The 16,606-nt window shown below is 30.7% G+C and overlaps 3 protein-coding genes and 1 pseudogene across 5 annotated transcripts; 2 read left to right on the forward strand and 2 right to left on the reverse strand.

Annotated features, from left to right (window-relative positions):
- Positions 1 to 512: 512 nt before the first annotated feature.
- On the reverse strand, positions 513 to 2,337 carry LOC128956570 (protein disulfide-isomerase A3-like; annotated as a pseudogene).
- A 231-nt stretch (positions 2,338 to 2,568) lies between these two features.
- LOC128956563 (60S ribosomal protein L10-like) lies at positions 2,569 to 3,691 on the reverse strand. The gene has a single exon (XM_054302287.1). The coding sequence runs from the start codon at positions 3,480 to 3,482 to the stop codon at positions 2,820 to 2,822; it is 663 nt and encodes a 220-aa protein (XP_054158262.1). The 5' UTR covers positions 3,483 to 3,691; the 3' UTR covers positions 2,569 to 2,819.
- Positions 3,692 to 4,571: 880 nt separating this feature from the next.
- Positions 4,572 to 9,045, forward strand: LOC128956557 (protein disulfide-isomerase A3-like). 3 transcript variants are annotated; one of them, XM_054302279.1, is made up of 6 exons: positions 4,572 to 4,660; positions 5,049 to 5,394; positions 5,611 to 5,692; positions 7,107 to 7,582; positions 7,793 to 8,270; positions 8,554 to 9,044. In XM_054302279.1, exons 2-6 carry the CDS (start codon positions 5,140 to 5,142, stop codon positions 8,808 to 8,810), a joined length of 1,548 nt encoding a protein of 515 aa, XP_054158254.1. In that variant the 5' UTR covers positions 4,572 to 4,660; positions 5,049 to 5,139; the 3' UTR covers positions 8,811 to 9,044. The 3 variants fall into 3 exon arrangements, with proteins under 3 accessions (XP_054158254.1, XP_054158255.1, XP_054158256.1); XM_054302280.1 differs by lacking the exon at positions 4,572 to 4,660 and adding an exon at positions 4,667 to 4,796; XM_054302281.1 differs by lacking the exon at positions 4,572 to 4,660 and adding an exon at positions 4,931 to 4,990 and having other exon boundaries at positions 8,554 to 9,045.
- Positions 9,046 to 16,012: 6,967 nt separating this feature from the next.
- On the forward strand, positions 16,013 to 16,336 carry LOC128956571 (protein NCBP2AS2 homolog). The gene has a single exon (XM_054302293.1). The coding sequence runs from the start codon at positions 16,013 to 16,015 to the stop codon at positions 16,334 to 16,336; it is 324 nt and encodes a 107-aa protein (XP_054158268.1).
- The last annotated feature ends 270 nt before the right edge of the window (positions 16,337 to 16,606 follow it).

A 16,606-nucleotide genomic window follows, 5' to 3' on the forward strand; every position in this document is an offset into this window, starting at 1 on the left:
ATTTCTACATAAGAGTTATATATTGATACTGTATTGTGTAGTACTGTATATTACTGTACAATGAATTTTTTAACTTTGTTTTAGTTATTTGTTAATTAGGAAAAAAAACTACAAATAATATAAAAACTGATTATAAAAAATTATACTTAAAAACAATTAGAATTAAAAACCGATTTTATTATAAAAAAAACATACAAAACAAACAAAATTATTAATTAATTAATTTAAACGATACGACAGTTTTGTTGTTGTTGTCAATAATAGGCGAGAAATTGAGAGAGAAATTAATGAAAAAATATATATATTATATAATAATAATAATTATTACTAATTATATCAATAAAAAAAACATATATTTGTTGCACATATGATGTTTGGACGACGAAAAAAAAAATAATATCAATAATAATAATAATTAATTAATTAATTAAAAAAAAAATTACAGAAAATATATTATTAAATAATAATTAAATAAAAAATAATAATTCAGTTATCAATCAATTAATCAATCAATTGATCCAATCATTCGCGCCTACAGTTCCTCTTTTTGTGTCTCCTTTTTATTACCGCTTCGGTCATAACCGGCCAATTCGTTTGTCGATTGTTTGGCAATATATTGCAAAAAGTCTTGAGCCTCTCGTCCGCCTTCGTATTTCTTCGGCCCGGACTTGTCCTTCGGATACCAATAGATAGTGGGAAAGCCGTGTACGACAAACGTTTCGGGAACGTCATTGGCCGTGGCGTCCATTTTCACTACTTGTACGCCCGGCTCGTCCTTCAATAGTTTACCTATTGATTGATTGGGTAAACAAATAAAAATAAAAACACAATTAGATAACAAATAGAAAGTTATTAAATTAAAATATATATATATTTTTTTTTTGAAAAACTAATAATAATTTAAAGAGATATCAGTTGTATTGACTGATCAGTCATTGATAATTAAAATCAGACCCGTCTTGAAAAAGTACAAACTCATCATTAAAATCTCTGTACTATCGGTGGTGTTAAATGTTTGTAACCTAACTGTGCGTTTTAGAGAGAGGGAGGGCGGACGGAACTCATACCTAATTCATCGAAAGCTGGCGCCAACTTTTTGCAATGTCCACACCACGGGGCGTAAAACTCAATCAGTGTATCCCGATCTGATTTGGTCACTAAATCGTCGAAATTTTTGCCGACAGCAACCTTAACATCAGCGCTATCGTTATCGGTGGGCACTTCTTCCGACTTCTGGTACGGTTCCAGTTTACCGTCAGTCAAATCTTTGACAAACTGTTCCAACGATTCAACCGAAAACTTTTGTTTCAGTCCATACTTTTTGCCTTTGGAATCGCGGGCGCCGACAGCCGGAGCCGCATCCCGGTCTTTGGGTGCTTCCAGACCAAACTCCTCGAGTTCACCGGCAAATTGCAAATGATTGGATACGGCAAACGACAGGTCCCGATAGTTTTGTGCCACTTTCAGTACCCGATTGCGCCAATAGTTGGTACCCTTCGGGTTCTTAACGTAGTCGACATCGTAATAGACGACCACTAATGGTGTCTACAAACAAACAAAAAAAACAAGTTTTTAATTAATAAAATACTATCAAATGTATCGCTAATTTACTGGACAGTCCTATCAAATGATTTGGTGATATAACTGCTAACTGTATAGCGATATCTAATCACTTAATTGGTCTCATAAATCATATTTGAATGATTTCTGGAACTAATCAAGTGATCATCTGATCCGCAAACATATACACCCGTACCTTAAAATCGTTGTTATTGTTTTGTGTCCTGAATCCGACCAAACCGTGATAATTGGTTTTAATAAAGTCATCGATAGTTGAGTCGTCGCCGGCGGCACTGTATTCGACAACATTCGGCTCAAACTTATTCTTCATGTCTTTCGGCCGAACCAACAGAACAGTGGGTGCTTTCAGATCCTTGAGTTCGGCAAACTGTTTCAATGCGAGTGCGTCGTCGCCAACGGATGAGGTAAACAAGTGGACAAAATTGACGGATTCACCGGCAATTTGTCGGCAGTTTTCAAGAATTTCTTTTGCAAGTCAGCAGCTGATGAGTCGTCCTTTTCGAATACACCCAATACTATGGCATCTTTGGCTTTGTTTAGTACATCTTCCAGTTTCTTGGTCTTGGTATCGACCAATCGGGAAGCGGGTCCCACTTGCGATCGCATATACTTGACAATGCCGTCCGATTCGCGCGGACCATTGTATTCAGAGGCAAACTCGCCGCCTAAACAAACAATCAAACAAACGGTTAGTTCAATAGAAAACAAACAAACATCGGATCCGATAGATAGGTCATTCCGAGTTGTTAATACCATTTTTGAATAGATATATATAACTAACTGCCGGTCCTATTGTGACCACATACACCTACACCAGCACACATACTTGTATAGACATGTCTAGCAATGGATCGGTAGGTCAATCAATCAATTGCGATCGCATATACTTGACAACTAATTAACTAATCAATCAATTATCGATTATAAATAACTAAATTTATTCATTAAATAAATTATTCTATATATATATTAAAAAAAAATTTTAAATTAAATTCAAATCAATTTTATTCATTCAAATCAATCAATCAATTAATAAATCAAAATTTCAATTAAAAATAAGCAAAAAAAAAAAATTTTGAATACAAATAATGAGAGATAGAAATCAAAAAAATTTATTATTTATTATACGAAACATATTAATTGTCATTAAAGAAGTGGTAGTAGTCTTCACACATTCAACACCAATTGATCCGATGTCCTGATCGGGATGTCCTCTAACTCTCTCTCTTATCGGGTCTCTAATCATCGTTGCGTAGCTTCTCCTGAATCTTAACCCAACGAGCGAACGGACCCTTATTGGGAAAGTACTGACAGGTAATACCGTCGGGTTGTAGGCGGCCGTCGGCAACCATTTCCCGGTAGTCCTCCTGCGACCACTTCGTAAAACCCCACTTCTTCGATACGGCAATCTTCTGGCGGCCGGGAAACTTGAACTTTGCCCGCCTGAGTGCCTCAATAACATTGTCCTTATGTTGTTCGCGTACGCGTACCGATATCAACGGCTGGCCAATATCGACTCGGGCTACCGTTCCCAGGGGTTTACCGAAAGCACCGCGCATTCCAGTCTGYAGACGATCGGCACCGGCACACGACAACATCTTATTGATGCGCAATACGTGAAACGGATGAACCCGTATACGGATATGAAAGGCATCTTTGCCGCACGTTTTGACCAAATATTTGTTACAACAAATACGGCCGGCCTCTAGCGCTTCGGARCTGATCTGCTCGAACTCGTTGGACAACAAGTGTACGCATAGCGGRAAGTCGCGGACATCCGCYTTTTTRCGGCCCAAATCAAATATACGGATCTTAGCGTCGGGTACTCCCCGGCAAAAGCGGGACTTCGGGTACGGTTTGTTTTTGCAATAGCGATAACAGCGAGCCGGTCGGCGACCCATTGTTGTTGTGGCCAACAAGTGGTTGGTATCGGGTGTCTGCGATAGATAGATATAGATATCAACCGTGAAAAACACACACAAACAACACGTTTCACTGTTGATTGCGCTGTATATAAGCGGAAAGGGATGTAGTTTTTTTTAGTAGTTTGATAGTTGACTACCAGTGCTATGACTGCTGCTATACTATACACACAGTGTGTATATACTATGACATCACTGTATATATGATTTTATTTTAGTACTGTTTAATACTGTACTTCCCATTCATATATTACGTGTGTCTATGTGTATGTATGTGTACGTGTTGTATGTGTGTGTGTGTGTGTGTATATGTATGTGTATATGTGTGTATGTATGTGTATTTGTATGTGTTTATGTATATTTGTGTAAGTATATGTGTGTGTGTGTTTGTGTATGTATGTATGTGTATATGTGTGTCTTTATGTGTGTGTCTGTATGTGTGTATGTATATGTGTGTATATATGTGTATGTGTTTATGTATATGTGTGTATGTATATGTGTGTGTTTGTATATATGTATCAATTTATATACAGTATATAAGTGTATGTATGTGTAAATTTTATCAATGTATTTATGTGTATGAATGTGTTTGTAGGCTAACCCATACACTACACATATACAGTGTATTATAATCTAATAATAAGTACATTTTTAAATTAAAAATTTTAATAATTAAAAACTTAACGTTAATTATGTGTAAACTTTTTATTTGTTTTTTTGTTAGAAAATAGTAATGTAATTTTAAAAACCATATAACTGATACTTATAGTACCCATTGCTATTGCTATTGACTTACATTATATGCTAGTTAACTCGTTTTTAAAATAAAATAATAAAAATTAAATATTTTCCTTATTATAAACTGCATTGCATTTATCATACGGACTGTTCACAAACACTGTTACTTATTTATAGTGTGTGTGTGTGTGTGGCTATAGTATGTATTAAAGGGAAAGTTAGGTTAGGTTTTCACAAATGGTAGGTTTGGGTTAGGGCTATAACTTTAGATAAATAAAAAACAAAGGAAYGGTAGTTAAGTGTTAGGTTATAATAAATTTATTCAGCCTTTCATTGAATTACACGTCGACTTAATGGCACTGTTGTGTTGGGTAGGCATAGAGGGAAAGGCATGTTATACTAGAGAGTGTGAGGGATAGGTATGTATTAGCACTGAGAAAGATAGTGTAGTATTAAAATAAAAAGCCGGCGTTTTTTTTATTAGCCATACATTTATTGTGTGTTTTGTTGTTTTATATTTTATTTTTTGGTGGACTATTGTCTCTCTCCCCTCCTGTATGAACACATAGGGCTATAAAAACCCCCCAAAAAAATTAAAAATTAGTTAAAAAAATTTAATTAATTTTTTTATTAAATAAAAAGTTTATTTAATATATAAATAGTATTTTGATATTCAAAAAGTTAGTTATTATTATTACTCCTATTGTATTACTATTACTATTACTACTACTACTGTATAGTCAGTCAAAGTGTGTGATATATATATATCCTAATAATAAACCATTAAATTTTTGGGATCAATTTCAGGGATCACTTCCATCATCATCAGTACAGACAAAACAAAACCATCATTTRATTGGATACCAACATCAAGAAGTCGAAGAAGAAGAAGAAGAAGATGTCCGCCAAATATGTTTCAAACAAAACTATCTTATTCATCACCGCCGCCGTCGCCGTCGTATCAGTTGTCGTCAAAGCCGAAGATGTCTTAGACTTATCTGCAGGTGATTTCAAGTCGGCCATTGGCCAACACGATACCGTATTGGTCGAGTTTTTTGCACCTTGGTGCGGCCATTGTAAGCGATTGGCACCCGAATACGAGTCGGCCGCAACCGCCCTCAAAAACAACGATCCGCCCGTTCCTCTCGCAAAGGTATGCGGTGTGTGTCCACTACTAAGTAGGTCTGACCCTAGAGAGAGAGGATAGTTAGCCGGACATGTCATGACCGATGATTGTCTCTCTCTCTCTCGGAGGACACGTGTTGTTTTGTGACCACTATTTTATCGTTAATATATGTTATATACTAACTCTTTGTCTTTCTCTATCTCTCTCTCCGTTACACTAATGTCTTTCATCTATTAATCACAGGTCGACTGTACCAGCGATGGCGGCAAAGATATCTGCTCTGAATATGGTGTTAGCGGTTATCCGACGCTCAAGATATTCAAAGGTTTGTGTGTTTGATTGGTTGGGTTGGGACTGTCCTGTCTGTCCTATCCGTGTCCGCTGAATGACAAATGAGTTGTCGGTTTAATAGTTTGACTGCCGGTGTGCGTGTCTGTCCTGATGTCTGTATGTATGGACATAACACTTGTTGTGTGTATGTGTGTGTGATTGTCAATTAGGTTTTTACAGGACCTGTTGTTATCGGGGAAAGGTATGGGTGTGAGTGATGAGGACGTGTAGTATAGTGGTGTTGAATACACAGAAAAAACGGTTAGATTTTTGTTTGTTTGTTAGTTAGTTATTTAAGTGGACAACTAATCACTTGTTTACTACTAATATACGGTAATATAAGTATTTCAATATATATATATAGTTAGATAACTGTTATATAATTAGCATTGATTAGTAGATTATTAAATGGTAATACCAGTGAATGACTTTACATATCTATATGTCTTTCCCTTATATTTACCTCCCTTTTCCCCCTCCTCTCTGTCTGTCTGTCTCTCTCTCTCTCATCGATGATAAGTGTTTTAATTATCAATTTCAATGTCTGTATAATCTTCAATACAACTATACATATTAGACTAGACCATGAATAGCGCCCCAGATGTTTACATACAAGTGCTGTATGCATGGGTCTACCACTTGGGCACCGATAGATAATAGGTTTATTTTATTAATTTTTTTTAATTAACAAAAAATATGTTTAGTATTTTAAACTAATTTTATTTAATTGTTTTCCCTAAACAAACGTGTCATTTGCTTAAAAAAAAGTTAAAACACTCGGTTATATATGTGTGTGTGTGTGTGTGCACAGGTAGGCAAGTGTTTGTCTAGAGGTTATGGGGGGTGGGCTGGGGGGTAGCGGGTGCTATTCATTAGCTCTATTAAGGGTGTGTATGTTTTTTTTTTGTTGTTGTTGGTAGGTTTAGTTTAGGTTTTTTTATTAGTTATCATACAAACACATATATAACAGGTTTTTTGTTTGTAAAGTTTTATATACCTGTGCTGTATGTATGCATGTGTGTGTGTGTGTGTCTATGTTTGTGCAATAGGAAAGGTATGCATTTTATTTTTCAATACACACCAAAAAAAAATAGTCACCAACCAAATGATGATATACATGGCTCTCCCAGTCAATCAGTATCACTGAATTAAAACACATTGATGACTGCCATATTGTGGTTATACCGCCCCAGTCTGATGATTGGTGATGACTGTGTATTGATTGATTGATCTACCGATTCATTGCTAGACATGCTAGTATGGGTGTAGGTGTATGTGGACAATAGGACCGGTAGTTAGTTATATATCTATTCAAAAATGGTATTAACAACTCGGAATGACTGACCTATCTATCGGATCCGATATTTGTTTTTTTATTGAACTAACCGTTTGTTTGATTGTTTGTTTAGGCGGCGAGTTTGCCTCTGAATACAACGGTCCGCGCGAATCGGACGGCATTGTCAAGTATATGCGATCGCAAGTGGGACCCGCTTCCCGATTGGTCGATACACGCAAGAAACTGGAAGATGCACTAAACAAAGCCAAAGATGCCATAGTATTGGGTGTATTCGAAAAGGACGACTCATCCGCTGACTTGCAAAAGAAATTCTTGAAAACTGCCGACAAATTGCGTGAATCCGTCAATTTTGTCCACTTGTTTACCTCATCCGTTGGCGACGCACTCGCATTGAAACAGTTTGCCGAACTCAAGGATCTGAAAGCACCCACTGTTCTGTTGGTTCGGCCGAAAGACATGAAGAATAAGTTTGAGCCGAATGTTGTCGAATACAGTGCCGCCGGCGACGACTCTATCGATGACTTTATTAAAACCAATTATCACGGTTTGGTCGGATTCAGGACACAAAACAATAACAACGATTTTAAGGTACGGGTGTATATGTTTGCGGATCAGATGATCACTTGATTAGTTCCAGAAATCATTCAAATATGATTTATGAGACCAATTAAGTGATTAGATATCGCTATACAGTTAGCAGTTATATCACCAAATCATTTGATAGGACTGTCCAGTAAATTAGCGATACATTTGATTGTATTTTATTAATTAAAAACTTATTTTTTGTTTGTTTTGTAGACACCATTAGTGGTCGTCTATTACGATGTCGACTACGTTAAGAACCCGAAGGGTACCAACTATTGGCGCAATCGGGTACTGAAAGTCGCGCAAAACTATCGGGACCTGTCGTTTGCCGTATCCAATCATTTGCAATTTGCCGGTGAACTCGAGGAGTTTGGTCTGGAAGCACCCAAAGACAGGGATGCGGCTCCGGCTGTCGGCGCCCGCGATTCAAAAGGCAAAAAGTATGGACTAAAACAAAAGTTTTCGGTTGAATCGTTGGAACAGTTTGTCAAAGATTTGACTGACGGTAAACTGGAACCGTACCAGAAGTCGGAGGAAGTGCCCACCGATAACGATAGCGCTGATGTTAAGGTTGCTGTCGGCAAAAATTTCGATGATTTAGTGACCAAATCAGATCGGGATACACTGATTGAGTTTTACGCCCCGTGGTGTGGACATTGCAAAAAGTTGGCGCCAGCTTTCGATGAATTAGGTATGAGTTCCCCCGCCCCCCCCCCTCTCTCTAAAACGCACAGTTATGTTACAAACATTTAACACCACCGATAGTACAGAGATTTTAATGATGAGTTTGTACTTTTTTTCAAGACGGGTCTGATTTTAATTATCAATGACTGATCAGTCAATACAACTGATATCTCTTTAAATTATTATTAGTTTTTCAAAAAAAAAAAAATATATATATTTTAATTTAATAACTTTCTATTTGTTATCTAATTGTGTTTTTATTTTTATTTGTTTACCCAATCAATCAATAGGTAAACTATTGAAGGACGAGCCGGGCGTACAAGTAGTGAAAATGGACGCTACGGCCAATGACGTTCCCGAAACGTTTGTCGTACACGGCTTTCCCACTATCTATTGGTATCCGAAGGACAAGTCCGGGCCGAAGAAATACGAAGGCGGACGAGAGGCTCAAGACTTTTTGCAATATATTGCCAAACAATCGACAAACGAATTGGCCGGTTATGACCGAAGCGGTAATAAAAAGGAGACACAAAAAGAGGAACTGTAGGCGCGAATGATTGGATCAATCGATTGATTGATTGATTAATTAATTGATTGATAACTGAATTATTATTTTTTATTTAATTATTATTTAATAATATATTTTCTGTAATTTTTTTTTAATTAATTAATTAATTATTATTATTATTGATATTATTTTTTTTCGTCGTCCAAACATCAGATGTGCAACAAATATATGTTTTTTTATTGATATAATTAGTAATAATTATTATTATTATATAATATATATATTTTTTCATTAATTTCTCTCTCAATTTCTCGGCTATTATTGACAACAACAACAAAACTGTCGTATCGTTTAAATTAATTAATTAATAATTTTGTTTGTTTTGTATGTTTTTTTTTATAATAAAATCGGTTTTTAATTCTAATTGTTTTTAAGTATAATTTTTTATAATCAGTTTTTATATTATTAGTAGTTTTTTTTCCTAATTAACAAATAACTAAAACAAAGTTAAAAAATTCATTGTACAGTAATATACAGTACTACACAATACAGTATCAATATATTAACTCTATCTAGAAATTTAACAGTAATTTTATTTTCAAATAATATTAAAATTAATTCTGTAAAATAGCTATTAATTATTATTATAAATAATTAATAAAAATTATATATACATTATAAATATATTTCATCTATTTATATATATATATATATATATATAATTATTTTCTAAATAAAAAATAAATTATTATAACTAAATTGTATTTTTATTAATAAATTTTGATTACTTATACATAGATAGCATAATTATATCATATATACTGTATCATTGCAACTGTTATTATTAAATATTAAAATCAATATATCAAACAATTTCTAAAAATTTATATAATAAAAAAAGTCTAATAATAATAATAATAATAAAACTTTAAATAACTAGAATTAAAAAATAATTTAAATAATTATTTTTTTTTTAAAAAAATTAATTATAATTATAGTTTTAATTTTGATTATTAAATATCGGACGCCATTATTTTATTGATGCCATCTTATTTTTTTAAAAATTATATTTAATAATAATAATATTAGTTATTAAATAGATATTACAATCTGTAAAAAAAATGAAAATAAATTATCGGTAATATAAAAAAAAACATTAATATTAGTAATTAAATTTAAATAAAAAAAATTAAAACAATAAAAGAAAATATTTTAGTTTTACTTTTAGTTTTATATATAGATATATATATATAGATATCTATTCTACGTAAGAAACGGCTTCTAAGGCTTCATTTATTTCCTCTTCAGTTATTTGTTTAGACAATGATATGTTAAATAACATAACAATTATTATTATTATTATTTGTAATAATAATAATAATGATAATACAAGTGATCCTCCAAACAATTTAGTCATTTTGTTGTTGGCAATAATTTTTGTTTTTTTTTAGTAGTAGTTATGTCTATCAATCAATAGTTATAATAAAAACTAATTAATCAAATATATTAATTAATTTCTCTCTCTCTCTCTCTCTCTAATCAAAAGAAAAAATTGTTAGCAAATTAAAAAATTTCTAGAGAGAAAAAAAGTTGTAAAAAAATACACATATGTTTTGGAAATTAAGTTTTGACGCATACTATACTGTATTTTCTACACATTTACGTTTGTATATATATTTATACAATTTTGACAACAAAGTTGTGTGACACGGTTTATTGGATAAAAACCTTATTAAAATATAATAAATTTATAATAATACAAACATAAATTTCGATACTATACTCAGTGTCTATTTGATAGTTTAAATCATACTAATAGCTGTCAGTATTGCAAATTAGTTTATAAAATCGATCTTTATTTATAAATGTGTATTTAATGTATTTTTATATATAACAATATTCTCTCTCTCTCTTATAAATATATATATATATAGAGGTATATAAATAAATATATATATATATATGTTGTTAAGCTAATTATTTTATTTAATTAAAATTAGCTATAATTAATATTTATTATTTCACAATTTTAATTATTTAATATTATGTTTGTTTATATGAATTCGTTTAATAATTAATTATAATTATGTTATAAAATAAGCTAAATTTAATTATTATTACTTTGTATAATAGCATTAATTATAAAATGTATTTGATTTACATTATAAATATAATATAAATCTTATATGTTATAGCAAAAAACTGATTCATGGACTTTGTCTTAAATAGTTGTAAAAAAATTAGACTCAAATAAATTCATATTATTTAATCATTAATTTCATTAACTAAATTAATAGTTTTTTAATTTTTAATATAGAAAATATAAACTTAAAAATATTATATTTATTTAGATTAATTATATTTAACTTTTTATAAAGAATATATAATAGTATAATAGTTTGCTATTATACCATGTAATCCCACATAAACTAGATCATTTTTAAAAATAGTTTTATTTAGGTAATTTTATCCAGATAAAATAACTATATCTGCTATTGTGTATTTTGTAGTATACTGTTAGTAGTGTTTTCATAGGATAATTGAGAAAATAATGTTATATAAAAAAAATGTTTATCAATAAATAATTTATAATCAATTATGTTAGTACAATAGTTAACATTAGTGGCATAAACTGTCTTACATTGAAAAATATCATCAATATTATTAAACCAATTGAATATTGTTCAATAATTGCTATACTTGATTAAATAGTTTGTAATTAAATTTTTATTTTTATCACTACTATTAACAAACTTATTGTAAATGGTTTTGTTTAATAGATTTGATTTCAGCATGGCAATAGTTAAGCCAGGTAAATTAAATTGCTTAATTGGTTTAATAATTGTAGCGGTGCTAATTTCATATAAAAAATATTGTATTGTTATATCATATAAATAATAACAAAATGCAATTATTAATATAAAAATTATTATGCGATTAATTAATGTTAAATAATTCATTATTAATTTGAAACAATTTAATAGTTATTTGTATTACTTTTGTTAAAATCACTTTTTAAAAAATTATATTTTATTTAGTTTTTACTCCTTTAATAATAATAAGTTTTTTTTGCAAAATATTACAAAATGTTTATATTTATATTACAAAATGCCATACATTTATATATCATATAAATAAAATGGTTTATTTAATTGAATAAAAAATATATTTATATATTTATAATAACCATGAAATATGTTTACTATTTATCTATTATATAATAACTATTTTATTTGCTATTCTAGTTTGAATTGTACTTATTATTATAGATTATTTTATATTATTATTTACTATTACTTATTTATAAATTGGTTTTAAGTAATTGAAAAAAATTATATATATTTATAATAACCATGAAATATTAAACTATTTAACTATTATATAATAACTATTTTATTTACTATTCTAGTTTGTATTGTACTTATTATTATAGATTTTTTAAAAAATATTTGTTTGAATTATAAATTCAAATTAAATAAGTGTTTTGGTTTTTTTTAAATATTTGTTTGAACCGATTGAAAATATCTACCGTTTCCTATAGTAAACTATACATTAATATATAGAATAAACATTAAATAATATTTTTTATTAAATATGTATACAAAATATACAGTATATATATATAATTAATTATTTAGTATACAATATATTGATTATATACTCTGATATTTCTATAAAAATTTTATTTAGGTATTTAATATTTATTTAATCAATATTTATAAAAAAATATATACATATAAATAGATTAATACATATTTAAACATAGATTAGTATAGTATATAGTAATGTTCTCCATTCTAGGAGTTAAGCTATATAAATATTTAAGTAAACAAATACACATGTGATAGTAAGTATTAATACAAGTAAACATAAGATTAAAATACCTTAGGATTAAAATAACTAAAGTATTTTAAACACAAAATATTAATATAAAAATAATCAAATGTACAAAATTATAAACAGTTGTTTACAAGTCGTTGAGTTATCTTGTATTATAATTTTTATTAAATTGTTTTCAAAAATTAGATATATTTATTCAGTTTTTAATAAAAAAATTGTTAATAATAATTACAATAATAATAATAATTATTATTATAATTGTAATAATAATAATTGAATATTTATTTATTGAACACTTCTGTAAAATTGTATTAAATTAATGTTTATTTAAAAATATTAATTAAAGCAAACAAACAAAAAATAATTTTAAAATCAACTATTGATTACCAAATCAAGTGTTTTATTAACAATTGGAAACTCTGTATGATTTTGTGCTGCAAATAATAGATCACATTTGATGCGAGAATACTAAAAAAAATTATTATAATAATTGTAATACTAATAATAGTTATAATAATAATAATTGTGATATACAAAGATAATAATAATAATATATAAATAATTATATATTTTAAAATTTTATTAATTGATAAAAACAAAGTGATTTGACTATATAAATAAGTTTATTTATTGTTAATTAAAATAAAATGGCTTTTAATAATAATCAATTTTTGAATTTTATTAATAAAAACAGTAATTCAACAAATGTTAGCAACAACTCATATATACTATATAGTTCAATACTAATTGTAAATTATATTATAACTTATAATTTATAAGCATTCAAACAGAGAGACAGAGAGATAGAGAGAGACAGAGAGAGAGAGAGAGAGAGAGAGAGAGAGAGAGAGAGAGAGAGAGAGAGAGAGAGAGAGAGAGAGAGAGAGAGAGAGAGAGAGAGAGAGAGAGAGAGAGAGAGAGAGAGAGAGAGAGAGAGAGAGAGAGAGAGAGAGAGAGAGAGAGATACGGCGCCAGGGATTTAAAACTATGAACTGAAACATAAAGTTTTCGGTCGACGCGTTGGTGGCAACAGTTTGTCACAACAAAAAAAAAAAGATTTGACGGCTCCGGTGGTAAACAACTSGAAAACTCTCGGAACCAGAAAACAGGAAGAATGCAGTTATTCACCGACGSTTAAGGGTTGTTGTTGTCGTTATTTTTGACGACAATTTAGTGGCCAAATCAGGATTAAGGACACACACACACACACACTGATCAAGTTTTATGCCACCCGCGTTGGGTGTGGGCCAGCAAATCGGTGTGTGTGTGTGTTTGGCCACTGGCCATCATCTTCCGAAGTTCAAGTGTGATGACAAAATTGATTGAGATTTATGGCTATATTTTAGTGATGATTACCGGTATATTAGTACCGAAACAATAACCAATAGAAATAATTTGGTAATAAATAAATACAATCATTGACTGGAAAACAATAATCATTTGATAGGACAGACAGTTTGTTAATTACTGGTCAACACCGTTGCCGCTGATGATAACCAGATGATTACTACTACTACTACTACTACTACTACTACTACTACTACTACTACTACTACTACTACTACTACTACTACTACTACTACTACTACTACTAAACACGTTTTGGTGGCCACTATCGCCGATAAAGCAAATATATGATGCGATTTAATTAGATATGAATTTATTTTACGGTAATTACAAAAACAAATATTTATGAATTTAATTGATATGTTTTGCTGTTGTTGTTGTTGTTTGCGGTAATCCAGAGATCACTGAATCAATCAAACAATCAATTGGTCTGAAAGTCTTTCATCTGAAAGGCTGTGATCTCTGACTGGATTCTTGAAGTCTTTCCATCGATTAGTTCGTTAATAAATTTCAATTTGTTTAGCAAATGGTTGGCCTCATTGTCACAGTTGACGATAGACTTTGTTGTCGTCGTCGACGACATTGTCTTCAGTTTCTTCGCTGTCTGTGAGTCCGTTGGCGCCGATGGAGACGTCGAAGTCGAAGATTGTTTAGCAATTGTTTCTCTGTTTTCGACCAAACTTTTCATCGAATTCAATATCTCTTCGCCTTTCGATACGTCGCTAATCTGTTCCCAGAAGTGATTTCTGTCGTACAGATCGGCAACCAATTGATGAACGACTTGCAGTAGCTGTGGATCTCGCGGGTCAAGTGTCGGAAATCGGCGGCCGTTAGCTTTGGTAGTACTGCCACCACTGCTGCCGTCATTATCGGTAGTGTCGGCGATGGACTGCTTTTTGTGACAAACAGTGTCTATTGTCTGGTCTTCAGTCGCCGCTACCGCTGTAGTTGTTTTGTCGCCAATTATCGGCACTTTTTCTTTGCCACTGCTGTTGTTGTTGTCGTTGTCTACCACTTCTTCTTCTTCTTCCTCTTCTTCAGTGTTCACTACCAACTGATTATTGACTATCACTTCAGTTGTTGTCGTTGTCGTCGGCTTTTTGATGGTCAGGTCTTGCGGTTCAGTCTGAAAGCTATCGTTCATCAGCTGTGTATCGCTAGCGATGTTGTTGTCATCATCTGATCCGTTCATCTTTATAGTAGTAGTGATAATAACGATATGGATGTCTTCCTCCTCCTCACTCTCTCTCGCGTCTAAAATTGGGAACCGTTTGTCTGTAAGTGATGTCTATTGTCTTAAAAGTCTATAAAAATAAATGGTTTTTATTGTGCGCTTCACTACTGACTGAATCACAACTGAATAAAAACATAATCGTATTTCTAGTTTTGGGTACTTTTTCTAGTTATGTAGACTATATAGTTAAACAGTTAAAACTTTGTAGTATAAAAAAGTACCAAATTTGTTGTTGTTGTTATTATTGATGTTTACTATCATATGTTGTATTGAATGCTATTATAGAGATGTCTATACAATAGAGTTATTTTTTTGGGGTTTGGATTCGGGTATAGGTTTGCTATTAATTACCATAATTTGGATTTAATTAAATTAGTTATTAATTGTTTTATATGTATATTCAATAAATAATAAGTAAACATATATAATATTATATATTATTATAAGTTTATTAGAAAAATTTAATTGATAATTATTTTTATTTAATAAATTTAATTTTTTAAAAATCTGTTTTTAATTCAAACACATACTTAAAAACCAAACCGCTTTTTTTCATTAATACACAAATGTGTTGTGACTCTAATCTAAATAGAGTCTAATGTTTTGAAACTTTATTTATTAATTAATTAAATTTTTTACATTGAATTACATTATAATTAAACTAAATTAATAGCAAAACATATGATTAGTTTTATTAGTAAATAAAATATTTATTGTTTTGTTTTTGTTTGAAGATTTAATTATTATTTAAACTGTTTTTTTTGACAATCAATTGATCCATACATTTGAACGGACAGTTAGTTTTTGAAGAAAAAATAAAATGGTTTTCCGTATTGTCTATCGGGTTATCTACGGCTTTATCGGCAACGATCGAGTGGTCGAACGGTTAGCCCAGTCAACAATTATTCGCCGATCGGCACAATTGACTGCCCGTTGGCTGACCAGAGGTCGACAGGCAGTCGAAGATAGTATCGGCGGAGATGTCCGCAACAAACAAGAAGTTATCGATGATCTTCTCAGACGACGGACAGCTGACAAAACGGGAAGTTTTGGCCATCGATTTGTCCATCGATTTCGACGCGAACTTAAAGACCAGTTTAACGAAGCAAAGGAAGAGTTGGGTCAGAGAAGACATAGAAGATAACAGACAGATAGACACCGATTGATAGACAGATAGGATGGGTTGGTATCGGTTATTATCGGTGATTGTGTCCAATCACTGATAGTTTTTTTTGTGGACAACTCTAACTAATCGTTTGATTGGTTTTTTTTCGGGACATTTTTGTTAGACATTTATTGCTATAATTATTAGTTAATTATATACTAAAATAAACTATAGTTTTATTTGATTATTATTATTATTATTATAATTATCTGTATATTTAATATGATATCAAATTAAATAGTTTATTAC

Source organism: Oppia nitens, unplaced genomic scaffold, assembly GCF_028296485.1.
Source record: "Oppia nitens isolate AA-2021 unplaced genomic scaffold, nextdenovo-longstitch-racon4-pilon3 scaffold31_pilon_pilon_pilon, whole genome shotgun sequence".
Classification (NCBI taxonomy): Eukaryota; Metazoa; Arthropoda; class Arachnida; order Sarcoptiformes; family Oppiidae; genus Oppia; species Oppia nitens.